The sequence below is a fragment of the Daktulosphaira vitifoliae genome, unplaced genomic scaffold, assembly GCF_025091365.1.
Source record: "Daktulosphaira vitifoliae isolate Bord-2020 unplaced genomic scaffold, ASM2509136v1 Scaffold_1, whole genome shotgun sequence".
NCBI lineage: Eukaryota > Metazoa > Arthropoda > Insecta > Hemiptera > Phylloxeridae > Daktulosphaira > Daktulosphaira vitifoliae.
Window position 1 is genome coordinate 32699487 of NW_026099572.1, and position 15438 is coordinate 32714924.

Sequence of the window (15438 nt, forward strand, 5' to 3'; positions counted from 1 at the left end):
AAAAAAAAAAAAATATATATATATATTTTAAAGATATTTTTAAGATATTTTTAAGAAAAACCTTTTGTATTTGTTTGTTTATTTATTACAATAGTTTACAAATGATAGAGATTTTTTTATGAAAGTTCAAGTAGAATAAATTTGATATCGGTTAACAGAATATTTATGCATATAAAATTTAATCTGTATGAAATAAAATATCAACGTTTGAATTTATTCTCTTGCAACTATTAAAACTTTTGCCCATGTGAAATTGTTACTTCCATTTAGTTATTAACAAAAAACATCATGCCATGCGATTGTAATCAACATAAAAATTTATTAAGTTGAATATATTATTATTCAAAGTTTACATTCATTTGGTGTAGAAACAAAATACCTTAGAGGACAGTGATACGATGGATGTGCTTCTATGTCTGGTCAATTTAATGGAGCTCAATCTCTTATTTACCAAAGTCATCCGCTTGCGACGTTTGTTCATTGTGCTGTTCATGTTTTAAACCTTGTTATTTCTTATTCATCTTCTATACAAGAAACACGAAATTGATTAGGAACAACATCTAAAGTTAGAGATTTTTTCATATACCCAAAGCGAAAAGATGTGTTGAAAAGTCAAATCGAAGAAAGTCAAAAATGTATAACTAAAAAATCATTAAAACAATTATGTGTGACTATATGAGTTGAACGTTTTTATGCNTATGTGCGACTAAATGAGTTGAACGTTTTTATGCTGTCAATGATTTTCTTGAGCTTTTTGTGTACCTAATTGAATCGTTATTTATAATTTCGAAGTGGAATGACACTGAAACATCATCAAAAGCAAGTAATTTACGAACATCAATACTGAAAGGAGATTTTATTATTTGTTTACTTATTATAAATAAAGTATTTAGTTATGAGTTACTTTGTTTAAAACAACTTCAAAGAAATTAGCAGGTACACAGCATTGTTATTATCAATGGTAGTAAGGCACATTGTTGTGAGTTTATAAATACACTAACTGACAATACAGAAAGTATATCTATGATAGTCATAATTGATAATAAACAATCCCGTGACTGCGACATTGATATCATATAAACCATTTAGCTACCTGTATATGTAATCATATCATCATGTGTATTATACATGTATATTAACTCAAAAATTTGAAACTTTAAATGTTTATATCTAATAAACTAATAAAGTTATATTAAAAATTCAAATGCCATTTACTATTTAATTAAAAATCCAAACATTTTATTATATTCAAAATATGTGTTCCCATTTAAAAGACAAAAAGACAAAGTTGACACCCTTACAAGGCATAAGGGATGAACATAAAAAGTTTTAAATAGTTAATAATTTAAGAATAATGTGTAACTAAAGAAAATCAAAAATAATGTTTAAACTATATTTATTCTACAAGTAAATGAGTGGGTTATGATGAAAAAATCAGTCTGTATACTGTAATATAGTTTATCATTTGTAAAGCTGGAAGTAAAACATTTTTGTAATGTTTGGTTTAATTGTAATTTCCTGATCTATTATTACTAGACCAAGAATTAAATACATTTCTGAAAACGATATTATTATTAATTTTGCAAAAAGAAGAAAAACAAAATATTTTGGTATATAAGACGAAATGGAATGAATCGTAGAGGAGAGAGGACCTCAGCAGCACCGAAGGTAATCTCTTTTCGTGCGGTACGTTTATGACATTAAGTTTTCATTTTGTGTATTGTTTTATTGTGTTTTTAGTGTATATTTATTTTGTATGTTTTGCATTGTTTAATTATATCTATAATAAATACATTTGAGTTATTATTAAACTTTTATTACTTTAAGTTAAGACACTAGGGTGTTTCTTTTGAGATACAACAGTACCAAAATTTCAAATTTCAAATTATTTGTCAATTCCTAAAATAGTAATTAGAAAAATAGTAAGTTTTTTTTACGTCAGTAAAGATTTCTATAATTTTCGTTTGTGAGGTTCATTAAAAGTTGGATACCACCCGAGAAATCATTCAAAATACGCCACTGCTCACCTTTATCCCAACTACTTGGGGTCGGCCACCCTTATCCTAAACTTCCATTTAACACAATCTCCCACATCAGATGTCCCCATATCGCATTCTATAACATTTCTCTATCTTTTTTTTTTTTGGTCTTCCTCTACCTCTTCTTCCTTAAACATTCATTTCCGTAACTATTTTCACAGATTTTGATTCCTCTCTCCTCATAATATGGCCACACTACCTAAGTCTATTTTCTTCCATGTTATTCACAATTGGCGCTACACCTATACTGCCTCTCATATGTTTGTTCCTTATCTTCTTTAGTCACTCCACTCTTCCATCTAATCATTCTCATCTCTGGTACACTCATTCTCTGCTCTATTTTCTCGTCAACACCCCATCACGCTGAACTATACAACATAGCTGGTCTCACTATAGTCATATGGTCCTACTGCTTTATTCTTTTTCATTGATTCCACCGCCTTCCATACCTCTTTCTCACTAATTAAATATATCAGTCCTTCGTTCCTTAAAATATTCTCTGATGTCTCTCTTGGATACTCCTAATTTAGTAATTTTTCAAAATACTCTTTCCACCTTTTTTTTACATAATCATTGCTCGTTAGCACTCTCTTATCATCACTTTTTATACATCCAATATTGTGATAATCTTTAGATCGTTTTTCTTTCACTTTTGCAAGTATATAGATTTGCAAAAGTAATAACTAATATTAACGGTAGTTATACGCGTTAGTATTAGAAGTATTATATAATAATAATAAATGATAATATTAGCGTCGAAAGACGATAAAAACTATTCTGTCATGCGATTGCACTTAAAGTCGTGATCTTTAGCACAATCTTGAGCGGTTAATTATATTAATAGTGGGCAAATTCAAATATTTTACATTGAGTTGTCCAAAATAGAAACGCCACCGGAACATCATTAGAATTGTCGGTCGTATTTCCCTCGGTGATATTTATTTATCTGGAACGTTTCTTAGAAGCGTATCTTGTCGTTAAAGTAGTATTCGTGTAAGTGATAACGATAAGGATTATCGTTACCTGCATATTTGGTGGGAAAGATTTTTTTTATTGTGAATTTAAAATTAGGCTTCAATATAATAAATTATGGTTAAAGGGGATTGGTTTTTAAACAATATTATGGATCCTATTGCCGAAAAAATATCGATTGACAGCTTAAACTTGCTAATAGCTGATAAGTTGAAATCATTAGATAATGATTTATTTTCGTCAAACACTAGTAAATCTCTTATCTATTGTAAATTTCAAATGAATAAGAAAGAGGTACATGATAAAATTGGAAATAGTGATCAACATGACCTAAATTACTCTTATTATGATGAGATTTATTTGGAAGAGTTTATTGAAAAATGTATATATTATATATTATTTTGGACTTCTATTATGAATGTTAAAGCTGATAACGGTGCTAATGTAACAGTTCGTCAAAGTAATCCAACAGTAGAGTCACATTTAAAAACGGTTAAAGAAAGTTTACAGAAAAGAAACACTAAATTGAAATGCGGCCGTTTAGCTGAATTGAATAGAGCACTTGTATTAAACGTAGTCAAACAACAAAAATTATTTATATAAAATATTTCTCCTGAAATTATTGATTGTCAAAAAATTAATCTCTCAATTACAAATGATCGTTTTAAAGAAATTGAAAGTGATAATAAATTTTCAAATTCAGACAATACATTTCATAAAATAGATGAGAGTAAAATTTCATTGATAGATTGTAAAATAGAAACTGAAAATAGACTTATCAATTCTATTTCAACTCCAGGTAGCCACAAAATCCCACATCATAGTGTTGTAAGAAATGATCTATTTAGTTTCAAATTGAAAAAAATTTGGAATATTACAGAATGGTAGTTGACATTGAAAGTAATGTTGAAGTACTGAAAAAAAGTAGAGATAAAAAATTCAACTTTAGAGTTGGAACTTATTATCATATAATCTCTAAAACAGTGTATACTTTACAAACATTAGAAATAGATGATTTCATATGTCTGGATAATGACACTTATTTATCTAACTTTGTAATTAACATCTGTTTGGCCATTAATACTAAGAATAAACATACAATGTCAACAATATTATACTGCAATGAAGTATTAGAAATTTTAAGTAGAACAGAGTTAAATGAAACCTTGAATGAAAAATTTAACTTTGCAGAAAATTGTACAGTCTTTATGCCGTGTCATACAATTATATCAGTATGTCACCATTGGATTATTGCAGTAATACACTTGAAGAAAAAGGTATGCAATATCATAGATCCAATGTGCCCTACAAAAGATCCCCAAAATGATAGATATCACTTGATTCTATTAAAAAAATTGTATATACAATGAAAAAAAAAACTCGTTTCCTTACTTACTGAACACTATATTTTCTTATGTGAAAAATATAACTTTATTTTTGAAAATAGAACCTTAAAAAATTTACTCCTACACATTAAAGAATCACATAATAATTTTATTATTGTTATCTTTGAGTAAGTGCTAATCAAAGGAAAAAAACAGTAGCACAGTGGGGTCGTGGCACAGTATGGNAAAAAAAAAAAAAACGGTAGCACAGTGGGGTCGAGGCACAGTATGGACGTGGTATAGTGGGGAGAAGTATAGATGATATCTGACAGTGATTAAAAACACTGTCATAAGAAACGCTTCGATGCAAATCTGTAGATAGTGTTTAATTTTAAGAAATTGATGGATTATTCCAAAAACAACAATAACTCTTATTCCCTTAATTTTATCCCGATTAGTTATTTGATTTTTAATTATTATATATGAATAAATAATAATTTTAGTAATTAAATTTAGTATGAAATTGATATTCAATAATTTAATATTGTAATTTTTACGGAGATATTATAAAAATAATAAAGTAGTTGTATATTTCTTTACTTTTAACGCGTATAAAAATTTAAAGAGCTTGACGCAATACTTTTCAAAAAAAAATGTTTGTTACATATAATAAAGTTATAAGTTTTATACACTGTACTACAAGGAACTTTTATCAGAAACAAAAATATACTTTTCCAAATCAACTTTTTACGATGTTTTCAAATATGCAATTAGACTTTTTCTATCACTTTTAAGTTTTAATATTATTACTTATTATTAAAAAATAAGTATTTAAATATAAAAATACCCAGAACAGGGGGGTCGCGGCACAATGGTGACGTGGCATAGTTGGATCAAGTATAATGATATCTGACAGTGATTAAAATCACTATCAAAAAAAACGCTTCGGTGCAAATCTTTAGATAGTGTTTAATTTTAAAAAATTGGTGGATTATTCCAAAAGCTACATGATCTGCTAGTTCATTATTAATATCCTAATTAAGATAAAGTATGTCGAATGAAAAAGGGAATATTAAAAAATATTATTTCTCATAAAAAAATAATGTTGATCCATACACTTTTCAAATAGTTATAGCATAATAAAATTAAAAATGTAAAATACAAAATCGAAAATTTTCACACAAAAATAGCATTTGATAGCCATTTTCACCGTGAAGATAAAATAAAGTCCGAAATTTTTTTTTTCATGATAAAGTATATTACATTAGCTTTAATTTAAGATATATATAAAAGTGACAGACCTTCCGGAACATTTTCAAAAATTAAGTTGAAAAAATTAATTTTTTGTGAAAAAGTTGTCATTTGAAATCCTTTCTGTGGGCAAGTAAAGGGTCACATATAAAAAAAAAATATACCAAATGAAAGGTCATGCATCTATATAAAAAAAAATTATATTGATTCGGTTATTTTTAAAAAAGTTATAGCAATTTTAAGTAAAAAAAAATTGAAAAAATTTCGAAAATTAGCGATTTTTAAATTTGTAATTTTTTTGGAGATTTCCCCCATTTACGGGGAACGATGGATTTTTTTTCAAGTTTTGAGGGTAATGTCTTCAACTAGATACGATTTGTGATCTTTTGACATATTGTTCATCAAAATCGGTTCAATGAGAGCTGAGATGGAGCGTATACAGACACAAAAAAAAAAAAAAAACACATCATAGTAAAATTAATACCTTCTCAGCTTCGCATCGAAGCTAAAAATAATTAATAACAAAAAAAAATTGTTTAAAATTAATATTGATTTTGATTATAAATATGTTAAAAATAAGGAAAATGACATATTTAACCTATTTTATTAATCCTTTAAAATTGATTTTTGTGAAAGTTTATAATAAAAAAAAATTTATTTATTACCATAACTTTTAGCCCAATTCGCAAGTTTGAAATTGCACATCATTAAATAAAATGAATTATGAAAATCAAAAAAATTGTATCATTAAGATTAATATGCAGTCAGGAAATTTTATAATTACCATTTATCAGAAAAGCTAAATATTTTTTTGCATTTTTATCGTAATAGACAACTAAAATAGAAATAATAGTTATCATTTCCTAGTAACTTTTGATGTTTAATAAGATTCTACAATTGAAATATGAACTGAATTAATTTTAATTAACTAAAATTAACTTTAACTAAAAGACGTGTTAATTTATTGTCGTTAATTTATTTTTTGTTCAGTAGGCATAGCAAATATAAATAATAGTAGCAATAAAACTCAACAAAAATCAATTAATAGTTGCCTTTCAATTTTTTTGAATGCATAAGTGATGGATAGGTACTTGTGTAATCAATCCATAGAACGAGTACATTGGTGGAACGAGTAGGACCGATTGCACTGGGTCGTTACCCTATCATTCCGTTGGTACAAAATACAGTCGATCCCCAAATGATTACAGTAGTGACCTGAGTACTTGAGTAGTTCTTGCTTGTTTAGGATCATAGACAAGAATACAATGTTCGGGATTGTGTAACTACGACCTACAGTAACTGTCTATTTGGTAAACCGTAGACTTGGCCGCCCTCTTCTTACTGTGATGGAAAACTACCGCTATCTCTTGGTTTTTGAATAATTTAAAAAAACACTGTTACTAGACCACCAATTTTAAAACTGCTAATGGTATCCATCCACATATTTTAAATTAGTGATGGGCATAATCAAATTATTAGTAATCCAGAGAATCTCTTAAAATTTTACTCGAAATTAAAATCGTTTATTCTTTTGATAATAGTAATTAATTATTAATGATTTTGAGTATGTTTCAATTACATTNTAATTAATTATTAATGATTTTGAGTATGTTTCGATTACATTAAATACATTTATAATTTATAACCAAATTATTCAATTAAGTATAAGTAAAGAAATATGCATAAGATGTTTTAATAATACTACGTACTAATGTATAATGTTTGTATTGAAATTTTATATATACTAATTCTATTACGAAATTACGATTATTTTACTCATAATCGAAATATTTTGATTATGCCCATCACTAGTTAAAATGTGATTATTTATATCAAAAAATTGTCTTTGGTTTTCTTTTTTATAAGCTAAGCCTCTTGTATGGTCTCTGTTAATTGAGTGTAAAAAATACAACATGTATAAATCAAGGCTGAATTTAGACTTTTGAAGCCCCTGTCCAATTTTTTTGGGTACACCATTGAGAAAAAAAAAAGTCGTCAATTTTTAACGCTGGTGTGAGTACTAGGAACTTTTGGCGAGATGCTAATGGTTAACCATTTATATAATGCTAAAAATTAAAAAAAAAAAGTTAAGTGCAGTATTTTTGTTGTATTTTTTAATCGAGATATTTTTAAATTAGTATAGATTGATAGTATGACTTATTGAACTCTCTGTCATAAGTAAAACGCTTCGGTGCGTATTTTACAAAAAAAATGGTATAATGATTTTGCCCCTTCCAAGTACTATGATTTATGATAGGAAAAAAAGGATGTTGATAGTTATAAATTATTTTATTTATTATCTATTGAAATTTCATTTGATCCAAGCATTATTCAAATAGATATTACATTTATTATAATCACCAAAAATTACATTCTGTATAGTAAAATTAAATAATCTATAATTTAATTTTGTTTTGAATGAGAATGTAGATGTTGAGTTGTTATACAAAATACTACAAAATCGGCAATTGTTACCAAAAATTGTATGATTTTTGACTTTAATGCCCAATGTTTCCTAGAAATTAACTTTTTGGATATTTACCATCTTCAAGTACATTAAATTTGCGTTGACTTTGTGTAAGTTTTTAATGAAGTCAGGTTTTTGAGCATTATGAGATATTGAAAAGAAAAAAAGATTTGGTATTAGTTTCGTTTCATCAGTTTTTTATCAACATTTGAAAACAGTTTGACTCTCAGACAACAACAAAAAAGTTTATTTAATTATTGTATTATTTAATCAAATATTTTAAGGTGATAATTTCATAAAAAAACACTCGTACTATAGATTATTGAAGCAATTATTGAGCTAGATAGGTATTTAAATGAGTCTATAATAAAATGAAAGTGGGATCCTTTATTATGGTGGAATGAGAGGAAAATGACGTTTCCTAACTTATCTGATCTTTTATTGTTGAGATTATGGGTTCCATCAACTTTTGTTCCGTGCAAACGAACACTTTCTAAAGCGGGAAGTTAAATAATTTAACAACATAATTATTATTTTATAAATGATTTAAAATTTTAAGAAGAGATTGAAAATATTTTTTAAAATAAATATTGTTTTGAAGATATTTTTAATTTTGTAACATACTTATATAATTAAAAAAAACAGTATGTTATTTAACATATTCGTTAATAACATGATAGTTTTATACTTTAATAATTGATTATATTATATATATTATATTATACCTGTCAAAAATACAGTACATGTCTAAAAAGTACGGTTATTTATTTATTCTGTGGTAAGGTATCTATTTTTTTCATTAAAGTTCATTAAGCCTATCAATATTTCTGTATTATTACAGCTAAAAAAAAAATTCTTATCTAAACATTTTCGCATCTAAAAGCATTCGCGCCTTTTAAATATTACCTGATAATTAAATGACAGAAGTATTTATTGATTTATTATTGGTACTGTGCCTACTAACGTCCCGCGTAGATACAACTGTTTATATGATCAATAAATACTGGTTTGGTTTTGGTAACGGGTCGCAATTAAGGTACTCAATTACAAAAGAGTAAAAGTACCGGTGTACTGAATACTTTAGAATCGCTTACTTTTCAGTAACTGTACCGAAAGGAACGATTCCATTAAAGGAACGAAAATTCCCACCACTATATGTATGCATAATAATAATACATGTATAATATCACGCATTTTTCCTATCACATTCTGCCTCCAACTCAAATACAAAAATGATCATAACTCCAGAAATAGTAGTTCAAAAGTAGTTTAAAACAAAACAAAAAAATAAGTAAAAAAATTATAATTTTTAACTCATACATAATATATGATATGAATATATGATTTTGCGTCCCTGTGATTAGTGAATAAATTGTTAATTAGTATAAGTAATAATTTTCGATAATAGCTTCGGAACAAATGCTTATTGGAATAAGTTATTTATGGAACAAAAAGTAGTGATTCTTAAAATGATGTATTCCTAGCTCTTATCATTTTACGGATTCACTTAGTAGTAATTCTTATCACTCGAGGAAGAATAGATTAAAGATAATGAATTTTCAAGTATTAATTGTTTTGTTTATAGAAATTTTCGNATAATGAATTTTCAAGTATTAATTGTTTTGTTTGTAGAAATTTTCGTATACTTCTCAGAATTTATTGTCTACCATTTGTTAAGATTTAAGAAATCAATATTTTTGTGTGATTTTAGAACTTAGAATTATAATTATAATCCAATGGTAATTAAATATTTCTTATGTTAAATTAAATTGAAGTAGTGTAATAATAGTAAGTATATTTTTGTAAATAATCTTTAAATTTATAATTAAGTAAAAATTCTCGATTCTTATTAAAAAAAACTAACTTGACATTTTTTTAGTTAAGTTCTTTTATAAACTTAGTTTTCTAATATCTTGCTTAATATACGACATTGTAAATTCTGAAAATTGGAGATAAAAATGATCTAATTTATGATTTTAATACCTTGAATGGTAATTTAATAGTATTTATATATCATGAACTACTATCCTATACAACATGTTCTAAAATTAATGGTTTAATAACATTTATATAAGCTTAAAATAGCATTATATAATAAATAAATTATTAACTTGCTCTACAATATATTTTAAATACTATTAAGATATTTATACATATATTTAGTATATTTCATAATCTTAAAAATTATAGCAAAATATATTGTACTGAATTTAAAGTTAAAAAAAAAATACTTTTATGAAAGATAGAAATTAAATACCACCCTGTCTATTTCAATTGTATACACCAGTTTTTCTCAATTGGGAAGTTACAACCCTCTTTAGAGTTGCGAATTAATTATGAAAAGTTGGTAAAATATGTTATATATTTTATATATATAAATAAAATGTTATAATTAAAAAAAATGTTTAAGTTAAATTATATATATATATCACTATGTGCCTAATTAAGTATTGTTATAAAAATTAAAGTCCATTACAAGGTTTACCTAAAATACCTAAAATAGAAAAAAAATAGTTAATAATATATTCTATTATGTATACAATAGCAGATTGTGGAAACCAAGAAAACTAATATTCTTACTGTATTTTAATTAGCAAACTATATTTATGAAACATCTACATTTATATTACAAATAGTTACTATTTTTAATACTATTTACAACTGTTTTAAATGGTATTTGCNATATATATATATATTGTAATATCTAACAAACTTTATTTCTAGGCTCTTATTGCTAAAGAACCAAATTGGGAAATTGATTGGCTTACTAAAAGAACTCGAGCATTTGAAAAATCTCTTTTACAAGTAAATAAACCTAAGCAAGAATTTATTAAAGAAGAAAAATTGAAAGATTCAATAGTTATTGAATCAAAACCAGAAAAGTCTTTTTTTGAGAAGGATTTTAAAAAAGAAAAAGAAAGAGATAAAGAAAAAGAAAGACTTAGAGATAAAGAAAAAAATAAAAGAGAAATAGCTAGAAAAAACACTGAAATAAAAAACAAATTAAGCCCAATTATTGGTGAAAACAATGATTCTAATAATGTTTCAATATCAGATTGGATGAAACCTATCAACTTACCTGTTGAAAAAAGTTTGATAACATTGAAAGAAAATGTTCAAAAAGCTAAAGAAAAATTAAGTAAACATAAAACCGACAAAGTGGAAGAATATAAATCAAGAACATCAGAAACTCAAAAAAATAAAAAACAAAAGCTTGATGAACCCAAAGCAATTGATTCTACTGAAAAAAAAGAAGATAATTGTATTATGATTAACCGTAGCAAAATAAAACTACCTTTCATTGGTAAAATGCCATTTGCTAAGCCAGTCACTAAAAAAACCGCAGGTTCACAATCTAAAGAAGTTCCTAACTATATGGTTGAAACTAAGTGTGAAGAACTAAAAGAAAAACCAGTAACCTCTGTTGAATCTCAAATGCATATAATGGAACATATGATTAGTGCCATTAATGAAAAAAAGGTAATTTTACTTTCAATTAAATAATAATTGGAATAGAAATACTATGATAAAATGAAATTTTTGTTATTTATTTATTTATATATATATTTCATTATATTTTGCTAAGATANAAGAAGTTCCTAACTATATGGTTGAAACTAAGTGTGAAGAACTAAAAGAAAAACCAGTAACCTCTGTTGAATCTCGAATGCATATAATGGAACATATGATTAGTGCCATTAATGAAAAAAAGGTAATTTTACATTCAGTTAAATAATAATTGGAATAAAACTTATTGTCAGTTTTTTCCCAAAATAATGTTCATTGTAGATAATAGCATATTTATATTTTATTAATCATCTAGCTAAGATATTTTTATTAATTGAAAAAATTTCCTATCCCCATTATTATATCATTTTTATTGAAAATCAAACTGATCTCGATAAGTAAGAACTATTTTTTGACATGAGAAATAGGTGTTACATAAATCTGAAGTATTTTATTATATTAATAAATATAATATTTTATGAAGAATATTAGTCTATTACTTATAAACAAAATTTAGATAGTTTACATTAATTACATAGTAAATAAACTTAAAAATAAACATGAAATTTTGTCTCGAAATTGATAAATTTATAATGCATTAAGTGAAATATATATATAAGTAAAAACAAATTTAATTAAAAAATATTTTTATCATATTTTAATATATTATAAACTATTTTATTTATATCTTATTTAAAATTTTATTAAATTTTTAGATTGAAAAACAAACTTTACCTATTGATATGGATATTGATGATGAAAATGAATATGATGAAATGATTCTAAGTGCTAAAACAAATTTTTTTCAACCACAATTAAATATAGATTTACCTAGAAACGAAGTTCTCCATAATTTTAATCTTCCACATACAAGTTCACTTCCTCAAGATTTAAATGCTGCTTTAAATATGATTTTTCCTTGTAATGAACCAACAATTGGTACTTGTGTTAGTGTACCTGTTAACATCCAAAATAATAATTTAATGGATCCTCAAAATATATGTATTTATCCTGAAATGAATAGAATGTTAAATAGTTCACCAGAAAGGAAAAAAAAGAAAAATGCTCCGTCACAACGAAAACGTAGGCATATGAAAAAAAACATGGGGAAAGATGATGAATATAATAAAAATGAAGAAGAAGAAGTTGATGATAAATTGGATGAACTTATTAGTTCAGTGTCCAGGAAAGACAACATAAATAAGTCTAATGGCAATGAATCAGAGGGAGATGAACTTGCTATGCTTGGTATTGATGTTGAAGATATGGCTGCTCAATATTATTGAACTTAAATTAGTAGTCATCATCACTCATATTCTTGACCTATATACAGTGATTTTAGACTAAGATTTATATTTTTTTACAGATAAAACAAGAAATTAATTATGTACATCCATTTTACAGTTTAGTCATTAATTTTTAAATTACTACATAGAAAATTGTGATATTTTATTGGAATCACTATATTCAAAAAAGTATTTTGAATTTAAACACGTTTTAATTAATTAACTTGATTTTGTTAAAAATTATTTAAATATCATGGCACAATAACGCCACTTTACACTGTATAAAATTTAAATAAAAGTTGTTCAAACAAAAAAAAGGTAGGTAATCAGTTTTTAATAAAAAAAATTTTAGTTAGACTTTAACTGACAAATATTATAGTAAATCGATGATTCTTTTTATTCATTATTTATTTTAGATATTTTATTACATCCTATTCAAAATTTTCATTTGAACTTCAATGGTAATTATCATATATATTTTTAGAATTGTTTTATTACATTTCATATGTTTAGTATTAAACCTTAATTTATGTTACAATAAATTTATTTGTTTATGTATAATGGTGTGTAAGTATTGTAATCATGATAACAATTATTTGTATAACTAATTTCATATTTTATTTTACTTAGTTTAATTTGGATTTGTAAGCAATGAAAATGGTTCACATCAAGATATCTTCCGAAAGCTACTTTATTTTTCTGCATTAATTTTAATAAATTAGCAAAATTTATTAAGATTTCTGTTGATTCAATTAATCATTGATTGGAAATATTATATGTACCTATTTGCAAACTTAATGGATAGAACATAATATATATGGCAAGCGAACGCTACTGATTATCGCGAAACTGTTTTGATATACTTCAGCATTTATCAAAGTAGTCCAATAAGTAAAGATTAGCTTTGAACAATATCCAATCTACAAAAAAAAAATTAATTGTACGTGAAGGTAAAATGGGATGATCTTAAATTCATTCTTTAACTGAATTAATTTTTAAACCTAAATTGTTAATTCAAAGTGGTTTATTTTTAAAAACACCAAGTTTTGCCAAAAAAACATGACCATTTATAAAAAACGGTTATATCTAGTTTATACGAAGGATATTCCTATGAATATTCTTATTCTTATATAATAAAAACTGTCATGGAACTAAAATTATGGGAAAGGTAGAAAAAAGTTTTTACCGATAATATAATTTTTTTTTAATTATGCAGTCTTATTTTTTTTTTAATTGTCCATATACAAAATGGTAATGTCGACCTAAAACGATCAAATATTTTAAAGTATGGGTGACACATCCTTTCTGACTGTCCTGCTCTTAACATTTTTTTTTATTCACATTATCAACACCTGCTTAATTAAACAAGTAAATAAATACAACTATAGAGAGTAGAATCGTAGTAATATGTAATTTTGTTGTATTAAAATTACACAAACCGCCATTTCATTATTTTAATTATAATTTGAATATTTTTAAATTTGTAAATTTAACCGTCTTTACCTACGCCGCCTTAGAATAAGTTTTCTAGAAAGGAATCTTTCTTCATAATAGGGCGGTCGATGGTTCTATAAAGCAGGTTCACTGTACTGTAGCATTCAGAGCAGTATGTTCTTAATTGGCTATGGCCATAAGTATCTAGGGTGATAACGAATGCATGTAAATCTGAGTGCGAAACAATTCTTAAAAGCGAACTAAACTTAATAAATGTAAAATTGAATATATAAAAATAATTATTAATTATCAGGTAACTAATTATTATTAACTATCGGGCACTTAATTCATATCGTAAAATATGAAAATAAATATAATACATCATGAGCTATTTCTCACAAATATATCATATGATTTTTAATGCCTCATCTTGTTCTGAGTCATAAAATAGAGTCATTGTTCTTTTTCAATGTGATATAACTACCAAAGATCGATGGCCAGTCAACGAAAGTATACCGAAAATCATATGAATAGAAGAGACACAATACAGAATTAGGACTAGCACACTAAAAATTCGTAGAGACTAGTTTTAGTTATTATGGAGGTGGACATAATACCCATGCACTCGACCTGTTGTCCATTGTGCGCACCTCATACCGAATTGTCTTGATTCGGTTTACCCACCTAAGTGTTAATACACTACCAACCATAAAGTCACTTCTAAAGATGACCAAAGAGTCCTGTCTTTCTGGCGAAATTAAGTATCTATCTGGGTTTTAAGTTTTTAATATCTTCCTTTTCGGGAAAAGGTTTATTAAAGTAGTTTGATCTTAGTGTAGACAAGGCTTCACATTCGCACATGATGTGAAATGAGTCTTCTTCTTCTACTCCACACTTCCTGCACAATGGTGATTCCGATACCCCCATTGCGTTAAGATGTTTAAGCAGGTGACCGTGTCCTGACAGTAGACCAGTCAGGGTGCTTATTTGATATCTAGTCATGCTATTAAGATCACCCAGCAATAGACCACGGGTCTTGATAAACATTTTAGATTGTCTAGGTTTTTTTGTCTAGGATTCTAATAATTGCTTATTGTACATATTGTATAGATTGTAATTACTCAAATAAAGCCATATTAAAAAAAAAAAAAAAAAAA

General features: G+C 26.0%; 3 protein-coding genes across 7 annotated transcripts in view; all 3 read left to right on the top strand.

Moving 5' to 3' along the window:
• LOC126894232 (NK-tumor recognition protein-like) overlaps positions 1–15438 on the top strand; it is a gene marked incomplete in the record, with an annotated part of 135127 nt that overhangs the window by 110987 nt on the left and 8702 nt on the right.
• The window catches only part of LOC126894239 (ubiquitin-associated protein 1-like), a 62099-nt gene continuing 56338 nt past the window's right edge, over positions 9678–15438 (top strand). Inside the window, exon 1 of the mRNA XM_050665101.1 lies at positions 9678–9842. The gene's annotated coding sequence lies outside the window, so the exon portion shown is untranslated. The remainder of the gene's footprint in view (positions 9843–15438) is intronic.
• Positions 10761–14058, top strand: LOC126894246 (uncharacterized). Of its 5 annotated transcripts, XR_007701356.1 has the most exons (4): positions 10762–11534; positions 12278–13165; positions 13264–13308; positions 13478–14058. XR_007701356.1 is itself a non-coding variant. In XM_050665116.1 (3 exons), the coding sequence occupies exons 1-3, from the start codon at positions 11115–11117 to the stop codon at positions 12845–12847; spliced, it is 990 nt and encodes a 329-aa protein (XP_050521073.1). In that variant the 5' UTR covers positions 10761–11114; the 3' UTR covers positions 12848–14058. The 5 variants fall into 5 exon arrangements, 2 of the variants coding, with proteins under 2 accessions (XP_050521073.1, XP_050521072.1); XM_050665116.1 differs by adding an exon at positions 11706–11766 and having other exon boundaries at positions 10761–11473; positions 12278–14058; XR_007701354.1 differs by having other exon boundaries at positions 12278–13308.